This window comes from Dermacentor albipictus, chromosome 1 (genome assembly GCF_038994185.2).
Source record: "Dermacentor albipictus isolate Rhodes 1998 colony chromosome 1, USDA_Dalb.pri_finalv2, whole genome shotgun sequence".
Lineage (NCBI taxonomy): Eukaryota > Metazoa > Arthropoda > Arachnida > Ixodida > Ixodidae > Dermacentor > Dermacentor albipictus.
Genome location: NC_091821.1, coordinates 42,296,473 through 42,322,206, shown reverse-complemented (window position 1 = coordinate 42,322,206; position 25,734 = coordinate 42,296,473). Strand labels below are relative to the sequence as shown.

Here is a 25,734-nt window from a genome sequence, read left to right as displayed (position 1 = left end):
AAGGGTCATTCACAAAGGAATGGTCAGAAACAAGTAGTAGTACCAGTAATTTATTGTATCTACAGAGAAGGACAAAAAGGGTGAAAGGAAGGGCCCATGGACATTATAACTGTCTTGCTTTACAGTGGACACCTAACCTGTCCTGCAGCCATTGAAAAAGAAGCAGGGTAACAAAATAGACAAATGGGAGAGGAAAGTTCAAATAAGGTCATAAGTGAAAACAAAAGGGCATAACTCAAAAAGCACATCAGAGAGAGAATTCCATTATGCAGGCACTAGTGAACACTCTCCCCTTCCTCTGCAAACATGAAAGCTAGCAAGTAGACTAAGGCTCAGTTTAAAGGCTCAAAACGGCACAGACAAAGCAAGCACAGAGGTCAGTGCAAATGTGTTTTCTGCCCTTTGTTCTTGTTCCATTTGCACTGTTTTGAACGTTTAAAATGAACTAATGTTGCAAGCAGCAAAGAAGGAGAACAAGTGTTGAAAGCATTAGCAGGCTTTGTCACTTTCTCCTTCACCTAACCCACGAATTTAAATGAGCTATTCCGACAGACCACCTATATGAAGTTCCGACTGCAACAAAATTCTACTTTTGTTAAATTGTTTATAAGTGAGTAGCATACGCTACTAAAGCAATCTTGGTAAAGCTTCGGGGTTGGTAATTGTCCAGTTTTCTTATCAGCAGTCTTTGAATAGCCCTTCAGTAGACAAACACTTAGTAATTAGCGGATATAATGCAAATCCTAGACCGTGGCCTCCGAGATTTTCAGCACACTGTGGACGCCAATGTTCCAAGTTATGTGCCATTTCTGGCAAGAGATAATGGCAGTGTTTCTTTCCACTTTCATTACAAAAAAATTACTATTTTTGCAAGCTTTCTTGCGATGCATCTACTCATATTTCAAGCATAAATATTGTGTGGATCCTCCTACATATTAAGACTACACGAATCTACGCTTTTTACATGGTCATGTATTTCTTTGCTGTTGACCTTAGTTCTGGAGTACTTATACACACAGTTCAAAACTATGATGCCTTTGTAAACCATCAATGCCGCTTCTCAAATTATTTTTTACAGACTTTTACCATGTAGACTATGTGGAATACTAATACACTACATTTCTCAACTAAGAACATTTGCAACACTAAGCAAGAATTTGCATGACACCCTGATAAGTCCTAGTTTTTACAGTATCACATAAGCAATACACCTTTTCTTGGCTGCGATCGTGCAAACAGCTCGTTTTCCGAACGTCCAAGTTGGCTGCTACATCACAAAGTGGGCCTTCCACAAAATTTTTGAGAGTGGGAGGGAGAGCACAGCCAACATATGAGTGAGCACAGCCCCAGGAGTTTGCGCCGCCAATATGGACTTCAATTGGGGATGATACGTTAACAGTAGAATGTTTTTGGAGCTTAAAAAAATGATGATGTTGTGCTGAAACCTTTCTTTTACTCGCAATATATAATCTGCACAGCTCAAGTTATGCTTGAATATTACAACAATTTAATAGCCTCATTATTTTTCTTTGGCTGCTAGGTGGCATTGCACACAAACAGCGTTGTTTGTCGGCTGCTACTACATGTTCATAGGTATATTACAGTCGCCCTGCAGTTCGTGAACAAAGTTTCTGCCAATTCAGTGCTAAATCTTGTTTGTGGGGAACTGGGAAAGCACCACCTGCACAACCGCTGCACTACCTTTCTGACGAAGCCTGCACTGGCAAACGAATACTGACGTGCAGATGCCGTCACGCTGAACTGGTGAAACGATGATGACAATTAGTGGGTTTTAATGGCATAAGGGCCAGTTCTGGCCAAAGAGAACTGGTAAAGTGTATAATGAAGTGCAGCACCACACGAACTAGTTCAGCAAGTGCAGGCGAATCGAATGGACCTCATATTTCGTCCACTCTTCCATCATGTCATCACATAAGAATGTTCACTTGGGTCTGCACACACCTCAACGCTAGCCTCCTTGTTGCTTTTATGGAATAACAACCATATCTGATGAAAGTGGCACTTGGTTGGGCTCAGTCCTTGGGGCAAGCACAGCGGAAATATGGCAACGGCATGAATAAGCTGTCTTAGTGCTGGTCTTGCCGTCAGTTGTAAGAGGAAAGCACTGATGCTGACCTTGTTATAGATGCATAGATGACCTTCTTCTGTGTCCTCTGGCCATTGGATCGCTGGCTAGCAAGTATGCCCACCAAGCAGTTGCAGAAGTGGTGTTGGAACGTGTATTCATATAGAAAAATGCATCCCATGACACCAGCCACTGAGGTTGGGCAGGCGATGACAAGAGGAGCAGCCACAACAAGCCGACCCCAAGAACATCGTCTGCTACGAGCAAAACGGCTATTCATTCCAAAGGAAACAGCAAAGCGAACGACCTCATTGCTTGTTCCACTCCTAGCAGCAACGCTTTCAGTTTTCGAATAACTGACAGGAGCATGACATGTGCGCATTAAATTAAAATTAAATTATGGGGTTTAACGTGCCAAAACCCCTTTCTGATTATGAGGCACGCCGTAGCGGAGGACTCCGAAAATTTCGACCACCTGGGTTTCTTTAACGTGCACCTAAATCTAAGCACACAGGTGTTTTCGCATTTCGCCTCCACTGAAGTGCGGCCGCCGTTGCCAGGATTCGATCCCCGACCTCGTGCTCAGCAGCCCAACACCATAGCCACTTAGCAACCACGGCGGGTCGTGTGCGCATTGTGTGGTCCCGCCCCATCGCAATGGCAACTACTGACGAAAATGCGGCATTGACAAATAAGGATGAGGGCAACTGAACGTTCAGAAAAGCAAGCTGCTTGCGCGATCAAGCCTCTTGTTTTGGAAAGTATGAGCGAATCTTATGGTAATGTAAATGATCAACCAGTATAGCAGACTTCCGTTAATACGATTCCGGTTAATTCGATCACAATTGAAGGTCCCGGCAGGCATCCATACAATTATATAGGCCCAATTTTCTGTCACTTCGATCTCTAAATTGGCCTCCGCTGAATAAATAACTCGAACTTGACTGGTCAGCTTCGTCGCAATACAGCCGTGTTATGCAGTGAAGCACATTACAACTGGACCTAGGAGCTTCCTCTATACTTGGGAGTGCCTGCTCAAAGGTAGGATAGCACCGTCGGTTGGCAACATTGCTCTGGCGGTTTTCTCCGCACGGTGGCGTCGCCAGCCCTGGGCAACAACAGCCAGGCGGCTAGGCTGACCAGGCCTGTTCAGCCTGTTCTACCACTGGTACCCCTTGTTTGATCGACGGTAGCTATGTGCGCGGTTCTGCGCTTCAAGCTCACACGTGTTTTGGCCCCATCATGGCCTACTGTTGTGTGCCAAAAAGCAAATCGGACTCGAAACAGAAAGTTCCAGGCATATTTTTTCATGAAATTTCTTCTGATGAAATGCTACGACAAAGTTGGCTAAGAGTAATCGCAAGGAAGGAGTGGGAACCGAATACAACGTCGCATTATTCGGGAGTTTGTAGCCGGCACTTCATCGCTAAGGACTACAAAGAAGGATGCAAGACTCGCAAGCTGAAAAGGGGTGCTACAACCAGCGTATTCAACGAATACCCGGAGTACATGCAGCCAGCTGCAAAGAAACCGCGAAGCGACTCTGCCGTGCAGAAACGGGAAGCTGCAGTTCGTTGCAGTGCGCCTGCCACCTCTGCCATGTCTGCTGCCAATCTACTGACCACAGGCAGCCTTGCCCAGAGTGCCAAAATAGACGAAGTCACTACTTCGGCAGCAGTTATTTCTTCTCTGGATGCGGACAGCGAAGTTGTTTATGTTCACTCTCAGCACAAAATTGAGTCGAACGTGCCTGCCGCGCGCATGACAAGAAAGCCCCAAAGTATCCAGGTTGATGTGCTCAGTGCTATTTCGGTAGTAGAACGTCAGAGGTGGCAACGAAGAGAGCGTGAACTAAAGGCCAAGATTGAGTGACTGCAGCAGACTGTTGACAGGCATAAACAGGAACTGCTACAGTTAAAAGAAGACAGCTACCTGACTGCTTTTTCCAGCGTCGTAGAAGCAGCAAATGAAAAGCACTTGGGTGCTAGTATACTTTTGGACCAAGTAATGAACTTCTCAAAAATTCGGCCAACGTGGTCGGAAATAACAGTGCGACATTCCATAGTACTAAGGAACCTTTCAATGTGAGCCTACGAGCACATCCAAAAAGAGGGAATCCTGAAGCTTTCAAGCCGAGCTACTTTGCAGAGATTTCTTGGAGTAACATCAGGTGAAGTGGGATTTACATCGTTAGTCCAGCAGCGGCTTCAAACAGAGGTGGCAAACCTTACGAGCACACAGGCCAAAACTTGCTCTTTGGTAGTTGATGAAATGAGAATCAAACAGCGACTCCAATACAACAAACAGCGAGATGCATTTGTTGGAGAGGTGGACAGTGGAAAGCTTCTGCCATTGACAAGCACTGCCAAACCACTGCTGGCCAATTCCCTGTTGTTTTGTACTTTCTGGACTTTCAGCATGTATTTGAATACCTGAAGGGTATTTCGTTACCAAGAACCACACTGGACACCAGCTGTTTGTGCTAATGCAGTATGCAATTAAGCAGGTAGAAGCAGCAGGCTTTGCCGTGGTGTGCATAGTAACTCACAATCACAAAATCAACGTTCTTGCCATGGAACTCCTGTGCAACGGAAACCTGACGCATTTTATCCAGCACCCCGAGCATCCAGCATGGAAGCTGTTTCTTGCAATTGACCAGTGTCACCTGATCAAAAATATTAGCTCACAATTTCTAGCCCGAGACCTTGGCGAGTGCGGTGAGATTTCGGCCGCTTATCTGAAACAACTACAGTAAAACCTCGTTAAACCGTACCTGCTTAAACAGTAGTTTCGTTTTAAAAGTAATAAAGTGAAATCCCTGACTCAGCGGCCATTGAACATAGTGTGTTTTGTATCCGCAAAAACCGCACTAGCTTACTGCATACGCATCGATTAAAACGCAGCGTTTCAACTTTTCGTCGCGCAAACACAGCAGTGCGTCGTCTCCATCGGGCGGCCCGGCAGAACAACAAGCCTCAGAAATCGGAACAACGGCCTCCAAGCGCCCTGTGCGTTTGCACGTGAAGCCATATCAACATCAACATCATTTCGACGCCGTGCCAGAGAGCATTATGGTGTCGTGCAAGCGAGGACTCGCGTCATTCGGAAGCTCGGATAAAAAAGACACCGGGTGCTCAGCATAGAAGAAAAATTAGACACTGTCCGTGCTATCGAACGTGACACGGAGAAGTCGGCGCTGGCACGCAACAAGGATCTGCTGTTGACTACGGTGTGTGGCATTTGGAATGCGAAGAAGTTGCTCGGCAGCGCTGCTGCGACTGCGAAGACATATCGGCTACAAGGTTCGACTTTTCACCATCGTTGCCTCTGTTGTTGCCGAAATGTCGCCTAGCGACAGTGATAAGGACGACACAGAAAACCACAGCACGGGCGATTCAGGCCCGACAGTGGCAGAAGCTACGCGTTACGTCAGCCTCATGAATGCAATCGTCGCGACGAGAACAGGGGCGCGATAACGTAACTCTATTCCAAACGAAAAGTATTCAAAACTCCGGTACCCAGCAATGAAAATGCGCCCCCAGGACTTCTGCAGCACTACTGCGCGCGTGCACGGAGAATACGTAACGCCAACGAGGAATCTGCCATGCGAGTGTTTGCTGAGAAGAGGGGGCTGGCTGAAAAGCTGGCACGCAGCTTCAGTAAGTTTGAGGCCGCTGTCGTCGTGCAAGGCCGCCGCAGCATCAAATGAAAATAGCACTTTTGTCGCGCGAAGTGAATAAATACTGCATGTTTTTTCCCCCTTTCATCGCACTCTCTCTGAGTTCCGTTTTCGACAGGTAAGTGGGCGATCTCATGCTATTTCGGTTAAACAGTACTACCGTTTCGTACGTAGCTTTTCCGAGCTCCAGCCAGCTACGGTTTAATGAGGTTTCACTGTATACCGCATACAGCAAAGAAACATTATGAAGCCTGTAAGGTTTCTCAGGAGACAGCACGTTTATCCATAGAACATTGAAAAAATGAACGTGTCTAGGGCTGATCAAGTCTTCTCGCCACCGGTCACTACGGCACTCAAGGTGCTGAAAGAGAAATCAGGCCATAGAGCTGACATAAGTTTTGCAGGTGTGGGTCCCACAGTTCAGTTCATGGAAACTGTGCACCGCTGGTTCCTATTAATTGGTGTCAGTAACTGTGTCCAGCATGTTCGCCAATAGTTGCCAGACAGCCAACAGTATGAGACCACTGACGACATCTGCCTGATCTTGCTTTTGACATATTTTCTTAAATATCTTGAAGAGATGAACAAGTGCACACAAAAGCAGTTCCTGAACAAGGAAACGTACCATGCACTGGTAATGACCACAAAGTCAAATGTGGAATGTGTGAAATATCTGCTGGAATCTTCCAAATTCAAGCTTGTGCTGACGAGCAAGCTTTCATCAGACCCAATAGAGTCCTTTTTTGGATGGCTACGATCTGCTGGCAGCAATGATCAGACAGATGCGCAAGCTGTTCTTTCTGGGATTGAAAAGGTGCTGAAGACTGATATTATTTCATCTTCTACAAGCAGCAATGTAGTTGACACCACAAGTCATGCATCAGGGGCATCGCATAATGCTGGTGAATCAAGACACGATCATTCAGGTCACTTTCCAGCAGAAGCAACAAGGCTGCTTGAAGATCAGCTGAAAAAAACTGGCCAGCCTCCTTCTAACGGTAGACATGGCAGCCATCTCGATGGTTGGAGGCTACCTGGCTCATGTCGTTCAAGAACAGATTGACTGCAACAGCTGTATTTCACTTGTATCGGAGTCATCTTCACCAAGCGACAGTCTGATCCGGCATCAGGACACAGGAGGGCTCCTGTACCCTTCAAGTCAACTTGTACACGTGCTGCATGCCTTGAAAATGTACGTTGAGGTGATCCTGAGCAACAGACAAAACCTTGCAAAGCCACTGCAAGAAGTCGTCGAGAATGCTGTAACGGTACCGACAGACTGCAGTTTTGAAGTGTACTTGCCCTGACCACACCACCTGCAGCTCTTAAAGATTGTCTGCACAAAATATTTCAGACCGATAGTCACCAATTATGCATTGTCTGTAACAGACAAGAATGACATGGCAAAGACATTCTTCGTGAAGCCACTCTCCCGGAAGCAGCTAAAGCTTTAAAAGCCTGAAATATGAGCTTGAACAAGCCTGATATGGTAATCAAGTTTGATGTGCGTTAGCATGTTTGCACTTCTTTCTTTGGGCGCATTAACGCTGTGCTCGCAGGCAGTAAGTGAGCAGGAAAATAACTGCATGTTGAGCGCATATAAAATGACAGACCTGCATCAATAATTAAAGAGAGGTTGAGAAAGAATTGCATAGAAACCTCGGAATAAAGGGATGAAACGCAGTTCGGTTGTTTTTGTGGCTTCCACTTCTAAAAAAATAAAGTGAACTGGAAGCTATTCCATTAGCATGAATCGTGGTCAGTAAGTTGGGCAATTAGTCACAATATTGCAATGAGAAAAAGTGCCTGTGTTCACACAAAGGTTGCCGCGATGTTAGATACCTGTTAAGTGCAACAGCACACTGCTGCTCCATGAAAAGATATGAAAGCAAGTTTAAACTAATTAATATTAGAGAACAATCAATCAGAGAACCAGGCACAACAGAACCTTGTAAATGTAATGCACTTGTACCTCACGATAGAACTTTCTTGTTTTTTCATTATAAAACGGATTGCAGCTAGTGCTTCAACAGAATACGGTGCTATACAAAGTGGCCTTGACGTCGTCTGCTCCATCCAGGGCTGCTAGCGCCACCCATTGGCAGGCCCTTGAATTAGCCTCGACATCACCAAACAATGGTGCGCCGCATAATTCTGCAGGTACTGAAAGTATAGAGGAGGCTATGACCACGGCCACTGTCAGGGGATATGTGCACGTGCAGTCTCCAGTCACCAGTACAAGCACATAAACACTAAATAATGTTACTGGCAGCCATTCAGAGCTCTTTCTGACGTTTCTGCGTTTTTTCACCCACCATGCACGTCTCGTATATGAGACCATTACGCGTTCTTCAATTACACGCGCTTTGCACCACGCAGCAAAAAAAAAAAAAAAAATCTGTGTCTTCAGAAAGCTTGCGAAAATGATGGTGGCAAGATTAAAACTCCTAAAGTCAAGGGGGAATTTGAAGCCAACAAATGAGCAGGGGTCTATCTAAAGTTCTGAAGGCCTGCCAGTAAGCTTTTTATGCATCTCGGTGCTCGTACTGTGACTGGAGACAGTGAATGTGAATGTGTAAATAATTAATAAAAATGTTCTATGTCCCGTAACAAGGGCACCATTCCTCGTTGCATGGCGCTCTTTGGCCATACCTGGCCCTTGCCCCAATAAAAACCACACATTCATTCATTCATTCCTCGCTTTGTATGCTTCGCCGCATAACATATTGTGTATTGTAACATAACGTATTGTGGTAAAGCAAACTTTAAAGGAAAATACTGCCAAGTGAATTAAAGGTGTGTTTCAGCGATCTTTCTTTGTTTAATTCGGCCCGTCGGATAATTCGGCGAGTTTCATCGATCTTATCACGGTAGAATTAACGGAAGTCGAATGTACCAAAGCAAAGCAAAGCAAAGCAAGCAAGCAGCAGCAGCAGCCTGGCTACGCCCACTGCAGGGCAAAGGCCTCTCCCATAATTCTCCAACTACCCCGGTCATGTGCTAATTGTGGCCATGCTGTCCCTGCAAACTTCTTAATCTCATCTGTCCACCAAACTTTCTGCTGCCCCCTGCTATTCTTCCATTCTCTTGGAATCCAGTCCGTAACCCTTAATGACCACCAGTTATCTTCCCTCCTCATTACATGCCCTGCCCATGCCCATTTCTTTATTTTTTATTTCAACTAAGAAGTCATTAACTCGTGTTTGTTCCCTCACCCAATCTGCTCTCTTATCCCCTTAATGTTACACCCATCATCCTTCTTCCCATAGCTCGTTGCATCGTCCTCATTTTAAATAGAACCCTTTTCGTAAGCCTCCAGGTTTCTGCCCAGTACGTGAGTACTGGCAAGACACAGCTGTTATACACTTTTCTCTTGAGGGATAATGGCAACCTGCTGTTCATGATCTGAGAATGCCTTCCAAGCACACCCCAGCCAATTCTTATTCTTCTGATTATTTCAGTCTTATGATCTGGATTCGCAGTCACTACCTGCCCTAAGTAGATGTATTCCCTTACCACTTCCAGTGCCTCACTACCTATCGTAAACTGCTGTTCTCTTCCGAGACTGTTAAACATTAATTTAGTTTTCTGCACATTTAATTTTTAGACCGACCCTTCTGCTTTGCCTGGCCAGGTCAGTGAGCATGCATTGCAATTGGTCCCCTGAGTTACTAAGCACGGCAATATCATCAGCAAATCGCAAGTTACTAAGGTATTCTCCATTAACTCTTATCCCCAATTCTTCCCAATCAACGTCTCTGAATACCTCCTGTAAACACGCCGTGAATAGCATTGGAGAGATCATATCTCCCTGCCTCACGCCCTTCTTTATTGGGATTTTGTTGCTTTCTTTATGGAGGACTACGGTTGGTAAGGAGCCCCTATATATATCTCAGTATTTTTACATACAGCTCTTCTACACCTTGATTCCGTAATGCCTGCATGACTCCCGAGGCTTCGACTGAATCAAACGCTTTCTCATAACCAATGAAAGCTATATACAAGGGTTGTATACATGCTGCACATTTCTTAATCACCTAATTGATAGTGTAAATATGGTCTATTGTTGAGTAGCCTTTATGAAATCCTGCCTGGTCCTTTGGTTGACAGAAGCCTAAGGTGTTCCTGATTCTACTTGAGATTCCCTTAGTAAATACTTTGTAGGCAAGGGACAGTAAGCTGATCGGTCTATAATTTTTTAAGTCTTTGGTGTCCCCTTTGTTATGGATTAAGATTATGTTGGCGTTCTTCCAAGACTCCGGTACACTCGAGGTCATGAGGCATTGCGTATACAGGGTGGCCAGCTTTTCTAGAACAATCTGCCCACCATCCTTCAATAAATCTGTTACCTGATCCTCCCCAGCTGCCTTTCCCCTTTGCATAGGTCCCAAGGCTTTCTTTACTTCTTCCGGCGTTACTTGTTGGATTTCAAATTCCTCTAGACTATTCTCTCTTCCATTATCGTTGTGGGTGCCACTGGTACTGTATAAATCTCTATAGAACTCCTCAGCCACTTGAACTATCTCATCCATTTTAATAATGATATTGCCGGCTTTGTCTCTTAACACATACATCTGATTTCTGCTTCCTAGTTTCTTCTTCACTGATTTTAGGCTTTCTCCGTTCCTGAGAGCATGCTTAATTCTATCCATATTATACTTCCTTATGTCTACTATGTTACGCTTGATTAACTTGGAAGGTTCTGCCAGTTCTATTCTAGCTGTAGGGTTAGTGGCTTTCATAAATTAGCGTTTTTTAATCAAATCTTTCATCTCCTGCAATTTACCGGTATGCTGTCTAAGTTACCACCGACTTCTAATGCACACTCCTTAATGATGCCCATAAGATTGTCGTTCATTGCTTCAACACTAAGGTCCTCTCCCTGAGTTAAAGCCGAATACTTGTTCTGTAGCTTGAGTCGGAATTCCACTATTTTCCCTTTTACCACTAACTCATTCATCGGCTTCTTATGTACCAGATTCTTCCGTTCCCTCCTCAAGTCTAGGCTAATTCGAGATCTAATACCCCTGACACACGGGCAAAACTAAAGTCCTTTCCAGTAAACCCCTTTTGCTACTCTGAAGGACCCTTTGCAGAAAGGAGTTGCGCCGATGACACACGGCACCGCACTGAACTTCTTTAGGTAGTTCCTCAGATGAACGCCGCAAGAAAAATAGCGCTGGCTGTTAAAGCCGCAAGAGAGAAAACATTCTTAAAAAGCTGCGTATTTAATTACACTTAGCTACTGTAGAACCTAGAAATTCTTTTTTTCATTGTTGATGGCTAATAATGCTTATAGTCGTTTATTTTATTCGCGTTTTTTCGTTGTTAGCAGCCATTTAACTTGGTCCAGCGACTATGTGCAGCCAGTGTTTTGCTGTGCGTGCTGTTCATTCTGGTGATGCCCACGTTCCTGTCATCCTTTTTCACGTCTTTGTCATCCCTTCCTTCGTGCACGCAGGCATAATGAGTTTTATTCAATATGTTATTCCAACAACTGTGATCGCATGACAGAACTGCGCAGTTGCAGCATGGCTCAGCGAAGCGCTAGCGACGAAGCAAAGTTGAGGTCGCTCTGACGCTTGTCGCTCTCGGATCCCTTGAAGATGAGATAAATGCCGCAAAGGCGAAAGTGGAAACTATCAAACGTTGACTCATCATGAACAGCTTCATGTTGACGGTTTCGGCACTGTTCCTTCGAGCCGCCAACCGCGAAAGGTGGACCTACGTGCGCAACGAACAATGGTTTGAAGACAGAGTGCCCTACCTTGGTGACGGCGACTTTAAGCAAAGTTTTCGAGTGAGCCCAGCCACCTTCCGTTATCTTGTGGACTGTCTGCGTCCTTCGCTGGAGAGGGTTATAACGAACATGCGCGATTGCATTGAGGTGGAAAAAGTGGTGGCCATTGGCTTATTCAAACTGTGCTCCGTGGCAGTCTCCGTCTCGCGACGTGAACACACCACATGCACGCAGCAAACGACGACGACACTGCCGGAATTCAACATGGCGGCACTAGCGACGTTATGCGAGCGTTTGAGAGTATAGCTAGAGGAAATCTTCACTATTCGACAAATTGTATTACCGCTAACAATTAAAACATTTTCTCAAGGTCAAAAAAATACCTATGGGCACCGTAGTTGTGTGGCAGGTTTCCTTCTATTGATGAGTTGTGCACGCTGTGTGCGAGAGTAACTCCTTTACCGCTCGAAAAGTAGTTGCGCGATCTCCTTTCCCAAAAAGGAACTTTACCCTAAAGGAGATACTCCTTTGTCGTGTGTCACTGCACTTGAACGCCTTTCCGGTAGATAAGGACTTTAGAGTGACCGTGTGTCAGGGGTATTACAATGCTATGGGCACTGCAGCACACCTTGCCGAGCACGTCCACATCTTGTATGATGCCAGGGTTAGCACGGATTATGAAGTCTATTTCATTTCTAGTCTCGCCATTTGGGCTCCTCCATGTCCACTTGCGGTTATCCCGCTTGCGAAAGAAGGCATTCATTATCTGCAGATTATTCTGTTCTGCAAACTACTAATAACTCTCCCCTGCTATTCCTATAACCTATGCCATATTCCCCCACTGACTTGTCTCCAGCCTGCTTCTTGCCTACCCTGGCATTAAGTCGCAATTCAGTATAGTGTATTTTGTTTTGACTTTACCCATCGCCGATTCCACGTCTTCATAGAAGCTTTGGACTTCCTGGTCATCATGACTGGATGTAGGGGCGTATACCTGTACGACCTTCAATTTGTACCTCTTATTATCTTATTAAGTTTCTGCCATCCTCTCGTTAATGCTGTAGAATACCTGTATGTTACCAGCTATATCCTTATTAATCAGGAATACGACTCCTAGTTCTCCTCTCTTCGCTAAGCCATGGTGGCACAGGATGTGCCTGCTTTTTAGCACTGTATATATGCTTCTTTTGTCCTCCTAGCCTCACTGAGCCCTATTATATCCCATTTACTGCCCGCTAATTCCTGCAATAGCACTGCTAGACTCACTTCACTAGATAACGTTCCAGCGTTAAACGTTGCCAGGTTGAGATTCCAACGGCGACCTGTTCAGACCCAGAGATTTATAGCACCCTCTGCTGCATCACAGGTCTGACCGCCGCCATAGTCAGCTGCTTTGCAGCTGTTGGGGACTGAGGGCTGGAGTTTGATTGTTGTATTCATATAGGAGGTTGTGGCCAAGTACTGCACGAGGGTGACCAATCCTACTCTTGTGAGGAAGTGTGTTACCGGTTCTAGTCACCAGGATCAGGCCGGACTCCACGCCTGTTCATGCAATATTATCAAGACGCATTTTTTCTTTTTTTCTTTTTATCCAGTGGAAAATTGCGCGGCAACGGGATTCTAACCACGGTCCTCTTGCATGCGAGGACTGTGGTTGCACCATGAAGCTTCTCGTTCATTCTCAAACTAACAATCAGCACTGAAATTTTGGCAATTTGGTAAAGATGCCACATTGCAAGGCAAACACAGAAAACAAAGCACCAGGGTGAAACATCTCAAAGCACATTGTGGCATCTTTGATTTGTGCTTTGTCAAGTATATAAGCCTAATCCATGAAATGTTTGTCAGCTAGTGCCTTGATTTTAGAGGACTTATCTGAAAACACAGAAACTTAGACATATATGCATTGGCTTAATCAGAATGCTAAATAAAGCCTCTTGCATTATTTAGGTGTCCCCACCAAACTTCATTTTAAGTAATACTCCTTTTGAAAGAGAAATAATTAAGAACAATATGGCTGGATAAGGTCACATTTGGGATATCAATGGGTAAAATCTGTGTACAAAGTTTAAAATTTTGAAGAAAATGAGCAAGTCACATTATTTTGCCAATAAGCCCTGTCTGGTACAGCACTTGTATAGGATTATGTATGAAGCAATAAAGAATGCTAGGTACAATAAAATGCCCAATTATGGAATGAAAATTGAGTTAAAAATTGGAGGACGCTTAAGCTTCGCCTTCAAGAGTGGAACGTGATAGCGTTCCCGTCGACCCGCCAAGGGGTGTAAGACAATGGGCTACGGCGCAGCGACTATGCGCCCCGCATCGGACGCGGTGAGCGCCGAGCAACGCAGCGTTCGGCGCGGCAACGAAATGTGCGCCTGAGCAAGCGACGCACGCCTGAGCCTTAGAAACAGCTCGTTTCTAAGGCAACACCGCATTCACTAGAGGCACTTTTGTACCGCTTTGAAGCATCGAACTCGTGGCTCAGTGGTAGCGTCTCCGTCTCACACTCCGGAGACCCTGCTACGATTCCCACCCAGCCCATCCTGCAAGTTGTTTTTTATTCACGAAGTGCCTGCTGGGATTTATCGCTCACGGCCAACGCCGCCGACGCCGACTTTTCTGCCACACGAGCTCCTTAACGCTGTCGCGTTAAAATACTAATACAGCCTCATGAAAATGATGTGGTGAGAGCTGCTCCAAAAATAAAACAAGTACTAACATCCCTGCAACGAATTATGAGCTTAAATCAAATGAATGTACTACATAAACTATTAAAAATATCGGTAAAAAATGTAATAATGCAAAGTACTGGATGTAGCACAGTAGCACTAAATGGTGCTAATGCCTTTTTCGTAGCAATGAAACATTGTCCACACTCGGCCAGATATGCCATGCTAAGGCTAGAAATATTCCTGGAACAGCTGCCTACAAAAATTAGCTTTAAAGAAAAGCACTACACTAGAAAGCACTGCTAGCTCAAAAGCAAATCTGCTGTAGCTTTCTTTATTCGACAACATTGCTAGCGAAATAACACTGCAATTGCTACAAGTGAGTGAGGCTCTGGTACCACAACTACACCTAGAGTTCATTCAAAAAACGTGTTGTCATTCTCAGCAGGCCTTCAGAGAAAGGCTTCATGTGCAAACAAGTAGGTTAAATTTGCAAGCCTAAAAGTATTAATGTACTTAAAACCTAGTTATTTTCCACCTTTCCGAAGAATAGTCACAAAGACTATTCAATTATCAATTCTTGCATGAAAATATAGGTAAGAGAAGTCACTTCAAGCAGTTATAGAGGCACGTAGCTACTGCTACTACTGAAGGAAAGTTCAATGCACCCCCTAAAAATTGTATGCAAAGGCACAAACTTGTACACCACCATTTACCAGTCATAACTACCCATGTTACGAGTAAATTGCCTTGTTCATAGTTTGATACAGTTTCAACCAAAACACATATTTTGAACTGGACTTTATTCTCAAAATGCAACACAATGGACTTGACAGGAAATATGAAGTAGGCTTGTATTATCAGCATCAAATGAAATGCGAACAGCGGAGCACGTCAACAAAGCATAACTTAAGGTATAGCGCGCCGTTTAGTCATCACCAATGACAGGCGCACACATCCAGTTTGACAGCAGTGCACAATGATGCTACCCCATACTGCAATATTTTCATTTCCCTTCTGGTTCTCTTTTATTTGAAAGCAAGAAAAGAAAAATCAACAAAAACAGAAGTTAAAATAACACAGTATAAGGCGAGTATTATTGCACACTGCGGCGCAGCCGTATGTGCCATCGGCATCAATAGAAACGCTAGCAGCAATGTACGTGGTCCAGCTTGCGCAGTCATCACTACTGCACCATCGCGTTTTCCTCATTTTCAAACAAAAGAGAACCCGAACAGAAACAAAAATATTGCATTATAAGGGGAGCATCATCACGCAGTGCGGTCAAACCGAATGTGCCTGGATGGTTGATGACTGGACTGCACACACCATAACTTCAGTTATGCTTCGGCCACGCCCTCCTCCACTGTTGGAGCTGAGCTTCGTTTGACGCCGATAATACATAAATGCATTAATGTTTGTCTGTACTCCAGCACAAAAATATTTCACCTAATGAATCTAGTTTGGCTCAAAAGGAAGAAAATATAACCATGCCAATCAATAACTAATGGTGAAGGAATGAAAGATGACTTATTTCTTGGCACCCTACAACCAATATTTCCAATTTTACTGCTGGGGCAAGCGCAAAAGTTATAAAAGCAAAGGCACTGGCTGCTTAAGATGAACACACATTACACAAAGGATCTTAGAAGCTGCAAACAACACTGATACTGCAAGAATCCTCTGTTTACTTAATGAAAAGCACATCACAATGCACGCAGCCAGTGTTACTGCTAATGGAGATACCAAGTTGCAAAGTTAAATTTCACTAAGTCCTTGAAACAAAGTAGTGGACAAGAGACCCATGCAAGTTATCATAAACTATCTTTCCTTTATTCGGCAAATAGCACAGAGCAAAGGGCAGTGCTGATGCCTGATATTAGTAGGTCCATAACTACAGTGTGTTTCCATGAAGCTTTTCATTTTTTTATCTTACAGCCACATATCACAACAGACTGGTATTTGCAATGACAGGCTGGTTGCCTGCCAATAAACGGGACGCAGGAATTATATCTGGGCAGTAGGCTTCTACCTTAAAGGCATGTTTGCCCTCACAAAGTGGCAAAGAGCACCTTGATTCGAACTTCTCCCTCCTTTGGCACGGCAACTTCAACAGTCTCGATCGTCAGTGGCTTTGAAGGTTCCCAGGCAACTGCAGCCTTGCACTGGATTGGCTGTATAAAAGAAAGATTGATCATGTGATAACACAAATTATTAAACAACTAACTTAATTACAGATTTTGGAAGCAGAAAAGCCTTGGTTGGCCATGAGCCCTATTTTATGACAATTCTTTCCATTTTCAATTTTTTTTGCTTTTTACCATTTGCTGGGACATGATTAAAATGATATTTCATAGCATGCTGCAAGACCAATTCCAGCAGTGATAGCGGCACAATAGCATCTGCGCCAATGACGGAGGGCTAAAGGAATAGAAAATGAAAGAAATCAGAAAATACAGTTCCACGTAATCTTTTGGACCAAGCTGTAGGCTCCCTGCTATGAGTACAGGCTATGAGCATGAGCTATGAGTATGTTCATGATACAAACACTGCCCAGCAACTAAACATGTTTATCAGCCTTAACAAAAAGTGCTATAGGGCCCCTTCAACTTCCCTCCATGGGACATGTTTGCCTTCGAATAAAAAGGCACTAAGTTTGTAAATCAATTATAACTAGAGTTCTGCATTTCCTGAGTTCACTTTGGTGCAAAATAAGTAGGCTGCATCATAGGAGTCTATTTCATACAAAAAGAGTTTTCGGTGGTTTCATTTGAAGTGTACAACTATTTGAAGTTCTTTGTTACCCCATCATTGAAACTATAAAAAGTTTGGCGCTGTACATATGTGAAGAGAAACAATAGCTGCATGAAATTTTACACCTGCTGGAGCATGCTAGTGTATATGCATGCACTTTTTGTGCAGCTGTGACCAGTGATCGCAGCATATATATATATATATATATATATTGTTGTTGTTGTTGTTGACAGTGTGCAATGTAGGGAATGACCTTTTGACATTTCATACTGGACAATAAAAACCATACATAGCACACATGGATGTACCAAGCATTCATTATCCAGAATAACACAGATGACACCCATCACATGCCAAGAAATGTGCTGCCAGTTGAGCTTTCTTCTCCACATCCTCGGTTGTACAAGTTAAAACAGCATGGCATAAGCACTGACAGCACCATGACGCTTCTCTTTCATTCTCAAGCTAACAATCAGCACTGAAATCTTGGCAATTTGGCACCAATCCCACATTGCAAGGCCAACACAAACAACAAAGCACCAGGGTGAAACATCTCAAAGCACATTGTGGCATCTTTGATTTGTGCTTTGTCAAGTATATAAGCCTAATCCATGAAATGTTTGTCAGCTAGTGCCTTGATTTTAGAGGACTTATCTGAAAACACAGAAACTTAGACATATATGCATTGGCTTAATCAGAATGCTAAATAAAGCCTCTTGCATTATTTAGGTGTCCCCACCAAACTTCATTTTAAGTAATACTCCTTTTGAAAGAGAAATAATTAAGAACAATATGGCTGGATAAGGTCACATTTGGGATATAAATGGGTAAAATCTGTGTACAAAGTTTTAAATTTTGAAGAAAATGAGCAAGTCACATTATTTTGCCAATAAGCCGTGTCTGCTACAGCACTTGTATACAATTATGTATGAAGTAATAAAGAATGCAAAGTACAATAAAATGCCCAATTATGAAATGAAAATTGAGTTAAAATACTAATACAGCCTGACGTGGTGATAACTGCTCCAAAAATAAAACAAGTGCTAGCATCCTTACAATGAATTATGAGCTTAAACCAAATGAACATGGAAAGGCCAATTATCACAACCTAATTGAAGAATTTCAGGAAACTCCACAACAGAGAAGACTCGGGGATGTAAAATAACCTGGAAGTTAAATAGTCTGGTCCAAATGCTTCGACTTTGGCTACAAGGAAGCCTTTCAAGTTCAATTTGCATTGTTGTCAAACAGAACAAGGGCCAGTAGGAGCAATGCAAGTGACATCACAGAACAGCCTTCACCGTATGGATGACAGAATGCACATTCACTGGTATCATACACAAGATGAGAAATAAGTGGTAGCCAATAGAATAAATGCAGGAAATCATTTCTACCTCCATGGAGCAAGGAGGTGGAAATTTCATGCATTTCTGTCAGTGCAGGTAAACCTACTACACTTTTCTGACAGCTAATTTTTAACTAAGCTTTAGGTAGCTAGCATGCAGGGTCAAGCCACAATATGATTGCGGCATGCCATAGTGGGGGATTCTGGATTAAGCTCCCACTGCAATAAGCGGGGGGGACTGTTCCTGACATGGTACTTTTGCATCCTTAGCAAATGTTCCATTGGGAGAAAATTGCAGAACTGTCATTGGCAAGTTGGAATGATTCTGGTACAATTCCAGTTTTCTGTAAAGCAGATGGTATGGGAATAGAATGGTAAGAGCAAGTGGTTTTGAATGTCCCCTCAATGGCATGGCAGTGTATTGAAATTGTTGCCTGAGGAGCACCTGGGTAAGATACATGCTATCATCCAAATTACCACAAAAGCAAGTGCTAAAGATAGTCTCAACATTATACCAGCTGTTTGCACGCAACAAATCCCATCTCTCTCCCCCCCCCCCAAATTTAATCATACTGTCTAGCAGTTAATTACCAGTTGCACGTCACTGGGCATAGCCAGTTACTTGAAAGTTCCTTGTCAATCCCGACCATGGTGCTTATCTGTTTCCAACACGTTTGTGACACTGGCTGCCAGTAGTTTCAGCCTATTAGTCCAGCTTAAAAAGTTTTACATTCATCATGTAAACGACGTGAATATCTGCTTCTCTCTCAGGTTTTCCACACTAGTATTGTGACAGTAAGCTACTTCGCCTAGATAACACCGACGGCAAGCGGGCAGCATATCGCGAGAAACAGAACTATCCTGCCATCGATAAACGAGGCGCTAGCTCCATCAAACCATGTGCAGCGTCGGCAGAGTCCTCATCGCCAGGAAAACACAATGCAGGCAATAAAACTAAATTACTTAAGTGCATATCAGACAACGTTGATATCACTAAACAAAAGGGAAAACGTGTGCCTTTCTGCAGTGAATTTAAGATAGGAGCTTTCTCAATATGTGCCATGGTAAGAACATGCGAAACACCAACTAGCACCTCGAGAAAGCAATTTGGTTAGGGCATATGTGCACATTGCATATGAGCACACGCAACGCCGAGACATAGCTCTGAACTTCGATTTTAACATATTGAACAGTTACCCACGAAGGCTACATTAGCATTTTCTTATCTTCCTGTTGTACTTCATAAAAGCCGGTGGGAGTCGACGCGTCAAATTGTGATAGTGTAAGCGCCAAGATAAAGGAATCACTGCCGGCTAGATACAACAGGACGAGCAACTCAGACGCCTGACCTTGCCTTGGGTGGCATCGCTTAGTCCTCCCGCCGACATGACAGCTCACAACAGCTGGTAGCGAAATCTCAGTTACTGTGTGTACTGTGCTACTAATGCCAGTCTACTACTCCACGCTCCTTACTAGTCGGACCGTCGGACTGCTGCACACGACACGCAAGTTTTGCCTTTCATGCTGCGCACACGGGGTACACGGCCGCACGGGCCTGAGCAGGAAACTTAAAGCAATGAAGTTAGCGAGAAACTATTTGTAACCTCACCAACTTTAATAGCAATGTTTCAAATACACAAAACCGCAAATTATTCATTTGGTCATATTTCTAAGTGGCGATAGTTAACCAGGAAAACGGCGGGCCAGCTACGATTGAAAACGTGATTCAAAATACATACCATGCCGTTTAGTTAGTTTCAGTTTCGGTGCTAAAATTTTGCATAGTTTAATCTATTTAACAATGATTCATTTCTATACATGTTATTTTCACTTCGTTAGTCTTGCACACGGTGTAAGAACGTGGTCTTGCGTCACCGTTGTGTGCATAATTTTGCTGTCGGTTGGGTGTGGGTATGGTAGTGTGGGGTGACTGGAGTCAGTGATCCCCACTCATATTGTGAACATGTCTTTATGTTGTGAAACATCACCTATACACTCTAAGAACAGTTTACACCCTTTGGCTTGCCCCTTCTGCCACACAAAAATAATCGTCATCTGCTTTGATGCGTTTCCTTTCTTTATCGCTGCGAGCCCGGAACTTTCCAGTAACGAACGGCACGCGCGTTATCAGCATAGAACAGTTTACACCCTTTGGAGTGCCTCTTCTGATAACGCGTGTGCCGTTCGTCACTGGAAAGTTCCAGGCTTGCAGCGATAAAGAAAGGAAACGCATCAAGGCAGATGACGATTATTTTTGTGTGGCAGAAGGGGCAAGCCAAAGGGTGTAAACTGTTCTTACACTCTTAGAAAAATTTACACCCTTTTGGGCGTATCTTGTCCCACAACAATAATCGTCATCCGTGCTGCCCGCGTTTCCTTTCTTTAACGCTGCGAACCCGGTACTTTCCAGCCACGAACGGCATGCGCGTTATCAGTGTGACGCAGCATTCTCGACAGGAAAGTAGCGAGCGCCGAGTTTTCAGGAAAGGAAACGCAAGCAAGGAATATGACGATTATTGTTGTGGGACAAATTTACACCCCAAAGGGTGCAACAGTTTTAAGAGTGTAGAGTGTAGCGTTCACTCTACACTCTTAGGCAAAGTTACACCCTAGGTTTGCCTTGCCCCTTCTGCCACACAACGATAATCGTTATCTGCCTTGATGCGTTTCCTTTCTTGAAAACGCCGCGCCCGCTACTTTCCTGTCAGGAATGCTATCACGCTGATAACGCGCATGCCGTTTGTTACTGGAATGTAGCGGGCGCGGCGTTTTCAAGAAGGGAAACGCATGAAGGCAGATGACGATTATCGTTGTGTGGCAGAGGGGGCAGGCCAAAGAGTGCAAACTGTTCTTAGAGTGTAAGAAAAGTTTAAACCCTTTGAGTCGTATCTTGCCACACGATAAACGTCATCTGTCTTGTGCGCAATTCCTTTCTTTAACGCTGCGAGCGCGGTACTTTCCGGTAACGAACGGCATGCGCGTTATCAGCATGATAGCATTTCCTGTCGGCAATGCTATCATGCTAATAACGCGCGTGCCGTTCGTTACTGGAAAGTACCGGGCTCGCAGCGTTAAAGAAAGGAAACGCATCAAGCCAGATGACGATAATCGTTGTGTGGCAGAAGGGGCACTCCAAAGGGTGTAAACTCTTCTTACACTCTTAGAAATTTTACACCCTTTGGGGCGTATCTTGTCCCACAACAATAATCGTCATCTGTCTTGCCCGCGTTTCCTTTCTTTAACGCTGCGAGCCCGGTACTTCCCAGTCACGAACGGCATGCGCGTTATCAGTGTGACGCAGCATTCTCGACAGGAAAGTAGCGAGCGCTGAGTTTTCAAGAAAGGAAACGCAAGCAAGGCAGATGACGATTATTGTTGTGGGACAAATATACACCCCAAAGGGTGCAACCGCTTTAAGAGTGTAACGCTGCGAGCCCGGTGCACTCTAAGAACAGTTTGCACCCTTTGGTGTGCCCCTTCTGCCACACAACGATAATCGTCATCTGCCTTGATGTGTTTCCTTTCTTTAACAGTGCGAGCCCGGAACTTTCCAGTAACGAACGGCACGCGCGTTATCAGCATAGAACAGTTTACACCCTTTGGAGGGCCCCTTCCAATAACGCGCGTGCCGTTCGTTACTGAAAGTTCCGGGCTCGCAGCGTTAAAGAAAGGAAACACGTCAAGGCAGATGACGATTATCGTTGCGTGGCAGAAGGGGCGCGCCAAAGGGTGTAAACTGTTCTTAGAGTGTGCAGTCACGAACGGCGTGCTCGTTATTAGTGTGACGCAGCATTCTCGACAGGAAAGTAGCGAGCGCCGAGTTTTAGGAAAGGAAACGCAAGCAAGGCAGATTATTATGGTGGGACAAATATACACCCCAAAGGGTGCAACCGTTTTACGAGTGTTCCTCGCGCCTGCGCACAAACGGCTGGCGATCCCCCAAGATATTTTTTTTTTCGTTAGATAAACCAATAAAACATGGATAAAACAGTGAAGCACATGCCAACCAGCGGCTGTAGCAGTGATTATAATGGTATCCCTGCATATGTCGACTTCACTTTTTTAAAACAACGTTCATGGGCATCGCCACATCGACATCGCTTCTTGCAGGAAGATGGCGAAGGCGCCGTCGTTTTGTGTGTGGTTAATGGTGCATCACCATGAATAGCGATCACACGGGCTACGTTAGCTTGACGGCGACCATGGACAGTGATCATACAGGTTACGCTAGCTTGACAACTCCTGCTATGGAAGTCGGGGCAAAATTTGCTTCGCTAGAAGAACTTAGCACTGCACTCAGGCTGTACGAAGAGACTCACTTCACGCAGTTTTGGAGGAGCTCTTCACGAACAATCCTGGGTAAGTTACTCACGCCTCCGTTGTTCAACGCTATAGGCAGTGTAGATAATTCACTACAGCTCATGCTAAGCTTGGAAGCCGTTGTTATGTATCCACCTCAGTGTCCCACGTTCAATATTTTTAGTCCAAAGAGAGTCATCGATAAATGAGTGTGTGTCACGATGCATATCGCTAACCGCTGTTCATGCTTCACTTATCGAATACGCAAGTAACACGGGTTATTTGCATATTCGCTCAATTGTCCAGTAAGAAGAATTAAAAAAAATCACTATAATCCACTGCCGTTGGCGTGCATGGCTGACCGAACTCATGCTGTGTGTTGCGATACTCAATACTCTGCACAACTCCTGAACGAAATCTTCATGGCATTCGTTTTAGGCTGTTGCAGGCAGTGTGTCAATGACGGATAAGCTTCGGTGACGCGGGTCTCTGTGGACACTTTTACAGGAAACCGGTTTACTGATGCCAGTATGAAGAGAGTAGAAAACTAACATAATGAAAGTGTGTCAAGATGGACCTTGGGGAATTAATAAATAGTACAGCACAATGCGTTGGCGGGCTATTTGGTGCGAATCCATAATTACTATGTTTAGCGCAAAACAACAGACACAAGAAAGACGACAGGACAAGCGCCTTGTCCTGTCGTCTTTCTTGTGTCCGTTGTTTCGAGCTAAACAAAGTAATAATAAATAGTAATAGGTCAGCTATGTTCCAAGCACTTTCGCATTTTAGTTGCAACAAGTGTATGGTGCTGTAAACAAGTTTCTGCAGTACTAGGAAATCACATGCAAAATTATTATTTGGAAGCACCGTGTATTAAGTAAAGTTGTTTGCGGAGGCTAGGGAACCTGCTCTCGCTGCTAGCATTTGAGACCAAAAACTAGTGTGTTACTTATGAAACAGAGACAGGTATGCACCATGTAACTTCATTTAACATTAGGTCTCATGCCTTTATGTCACAAGTTGTGACACAATTATTTCATGGAAGGTGTCGCAGATCTAGGCCCATCAGCAAGTTCCGTAGAGTGTCACGCCACCCCGCGGCCATCGGCGAACTTTTTCAAAGAGTATTGGTGTAACCGCAGGCTGCATGGCGGTAGCGCATTTGCTTGCTTGCTTGCTGGTGGCTAGTAGGCTTGATTATCTGTTTTTATGCATTATTTGTTCAAGATGAAATTAGAAAGCAATCGCATGTGCTGCATGCCGCAATGCACCAACAGAACTGTGGCAAGTGAAGTGAGCGTCCACTCATTCCCCAAAGATGTGGCAAAGAAGAAAGGAGGGGTTGTCTGTCAAGTTGCAAATTGGCAAGCCAGTTGCACCACTGATGAAAGTATGCAGTGCGCATTTCGTCATACGATGAAATGCACACTGCATTTCGTCGTACTGCAAAGGGATGTGGGGGTTAGAAAATGAGGAGGAGGCAAGCTCTTGGCTCCAATATGGGAAAAGGCAGCAGTGGAATGTTGCTTGCATGCATTTGTTGAGCAAATGAGATAGAGCGTGTGGTGTGAAAAGATAGCTCGCCTTCTCATGCAACATTTATTTTACTTCTGTCCTGGCTACTACTAAACCATATAAAAAAGACGTTTGCTGTATAATGCTCCCTGGGTGCCACTTTAGAACTTCTAGTGTTATGCTGGATGCCAGTAAACACAAAATGTGGCAGGTGTTTCAGGAAGTTGAAGGAAAGAACAAGTGGCCTTTGAGCAAAATTGTAGGCCACTTGCTGCATCTACAGGAACGATAGTTGGCAGGGAACAGAATCTGGGCCCTCATGCTCAGCAGCAGACCAGCATAGTCCGTGAGCTATCATGGTGGGAATGTAATGTGTGAGGACACAGTCCATGCACCAGTACTGCACAAGCCATATTTAACTATAGTTTTCAGCTACAATACTGATTACACAGGTCCAGGTTGCTATTATTAGTACACAAGGTGCGAAAGCATTTCTAATTTTATTGCATTACTACTGCAGCTTTGATAAGTGGAATAAACAGATGCTCAGGGTTTTCACATGCAGCAGTTGGCTACGTCGTGTCGGGGCCAGAATTTTGCTATTGAGAGGTGCACAACATGATTTTCTCATTTTCATTTGAGGTGCAAGAAGGTGGTATGGTATTGTTCATGTCTAAATCCCAGAATGTTGTCATGATAAATGAAATGTTCTTTATTTGAATGGCTGTGATTGCCATGTTAAAGAGTTCAAGTATTTCTCAAGGGAGATGAATGGTGCACTTCAGAATATGGATGAACAAATGGATAACATAAACATGTTCTTATTGAAGGTATGTTTACTTTAGTTTTTCACAGCTCAAGACAACTATGATCTTTTCTTGTTGAAATATGTAAATATACAATATTTGAACTTGCACAAGGATATTCAGACCCTTGATCAGTCTGAAATATTGCTCTGAAATTTTAGTGTACACAGGCTGCTGGAAGCTAGGGGAGTAGAGTTGGAAGTACTTTCATGTGTGGCCTTGTTGCAGTGCATTCTTTAGAAACAAGGTGCCTTGCTGATCACTTCAAATTGTGTTGCTGTTGTCGATATTCACCCATAGAATTTTCCCTAGAATGTAATCGTAGGGAATGTCACTTGTGAGGATGCAAATGGCGGGGAGTAGAGAAAGCTCCCCAAGGAGATAAGGCAATTAGGGTACGTTCTGTAATCATTGCCTTCTTCTACAACCCTGTCCTGCTCTTTTAAGCTGCATTGGCTCAGAGTTCCTTTAGGGAGCTTCCAACACTTTGCATATGCTCGAATCGTGTGTCCTGTGATGAATGCACTGAATATGGCCAAAGAAGGCGCTGTGTATTCTAGCTGCAAGGTGTCCCCCCACCCTTATATTTTTGACTGCAAGTGTAATGAGTGTTGCTATGAAGAAAACCACAACACATGCACTCAGACTAATAGCCAGGGTCCGCCAGTTTGAACATCAGTTGGCACTCCTTGATAGTATAAAAGGAGGACGGAAATATTTGGTGGTTAGCTGCAACCCTCCAGCCCCCATTTAGAGCTGCCCTTGTGCTGCTTAAATGATAATGTTCACCTGTTAGAATGTATTGTAAAAAACTGCCATGCAGTGAGGTACA

At 44.2% G+C, this 25,734-nt stretch overlaps 2 protein-coding genes across 3 annotated transcripts in view; one reads left to right on the top strand and one right to left on the bottom strand.

Moving 5' to 3' along the window:
• Fdh (alcohol dehydrogenase class-3 Fdh) overlaps positions 1 to 19,843 on the bottom strand; it is an 89,950-nt gene extending 70,107 nt beyond the window's left edge. Inside the window, exons 1-2 of one of the 2 annotated variants that reach the window (XM_065437850.2) lie at positions 19,634 to 19,843; positions 16,253 to 16,354 (exon numbers count right to left, since the gene is read on the bottom strand). In XM_065437850.2, coding sequence (XP_065293922.1) covers positions 16,253 to 16,354; positions 19,634 to 19,645 — 114 coding nt within the window. In that variant the 5' untranslated portion in view covers positions 19,646 to 19,843. Of the gene's footprint in view, positions 1 to 16,252; positions 16,355 to 19,628 lie in introns of both variants that reach the window. The other variant, XM_065437845.2, reaches the window with a different exon arrangement.
• A 2,488-nt stretch (positions 19,844 to 22,331) lies between these two features.
• LOC135906485 (uncharacterized) overlaps positions 22,332 to 25,734 on the top strand; it is a 72,255-nt gene continuing 68,852 nt past the window's right edge. The window contains exon 1 of the mRNA XM_065437891.2: positions 22,332 to 22,638. Within this exon, the coding sequence (XP_065293963.1) occupies positions 22,440 to 22,638 (199 nt within the window). The 5' untranslated portion in view covers positions 22,332 to 22,439. The remainder of the gene's footprint in view (positions 22,639 to 25,734) is intronic.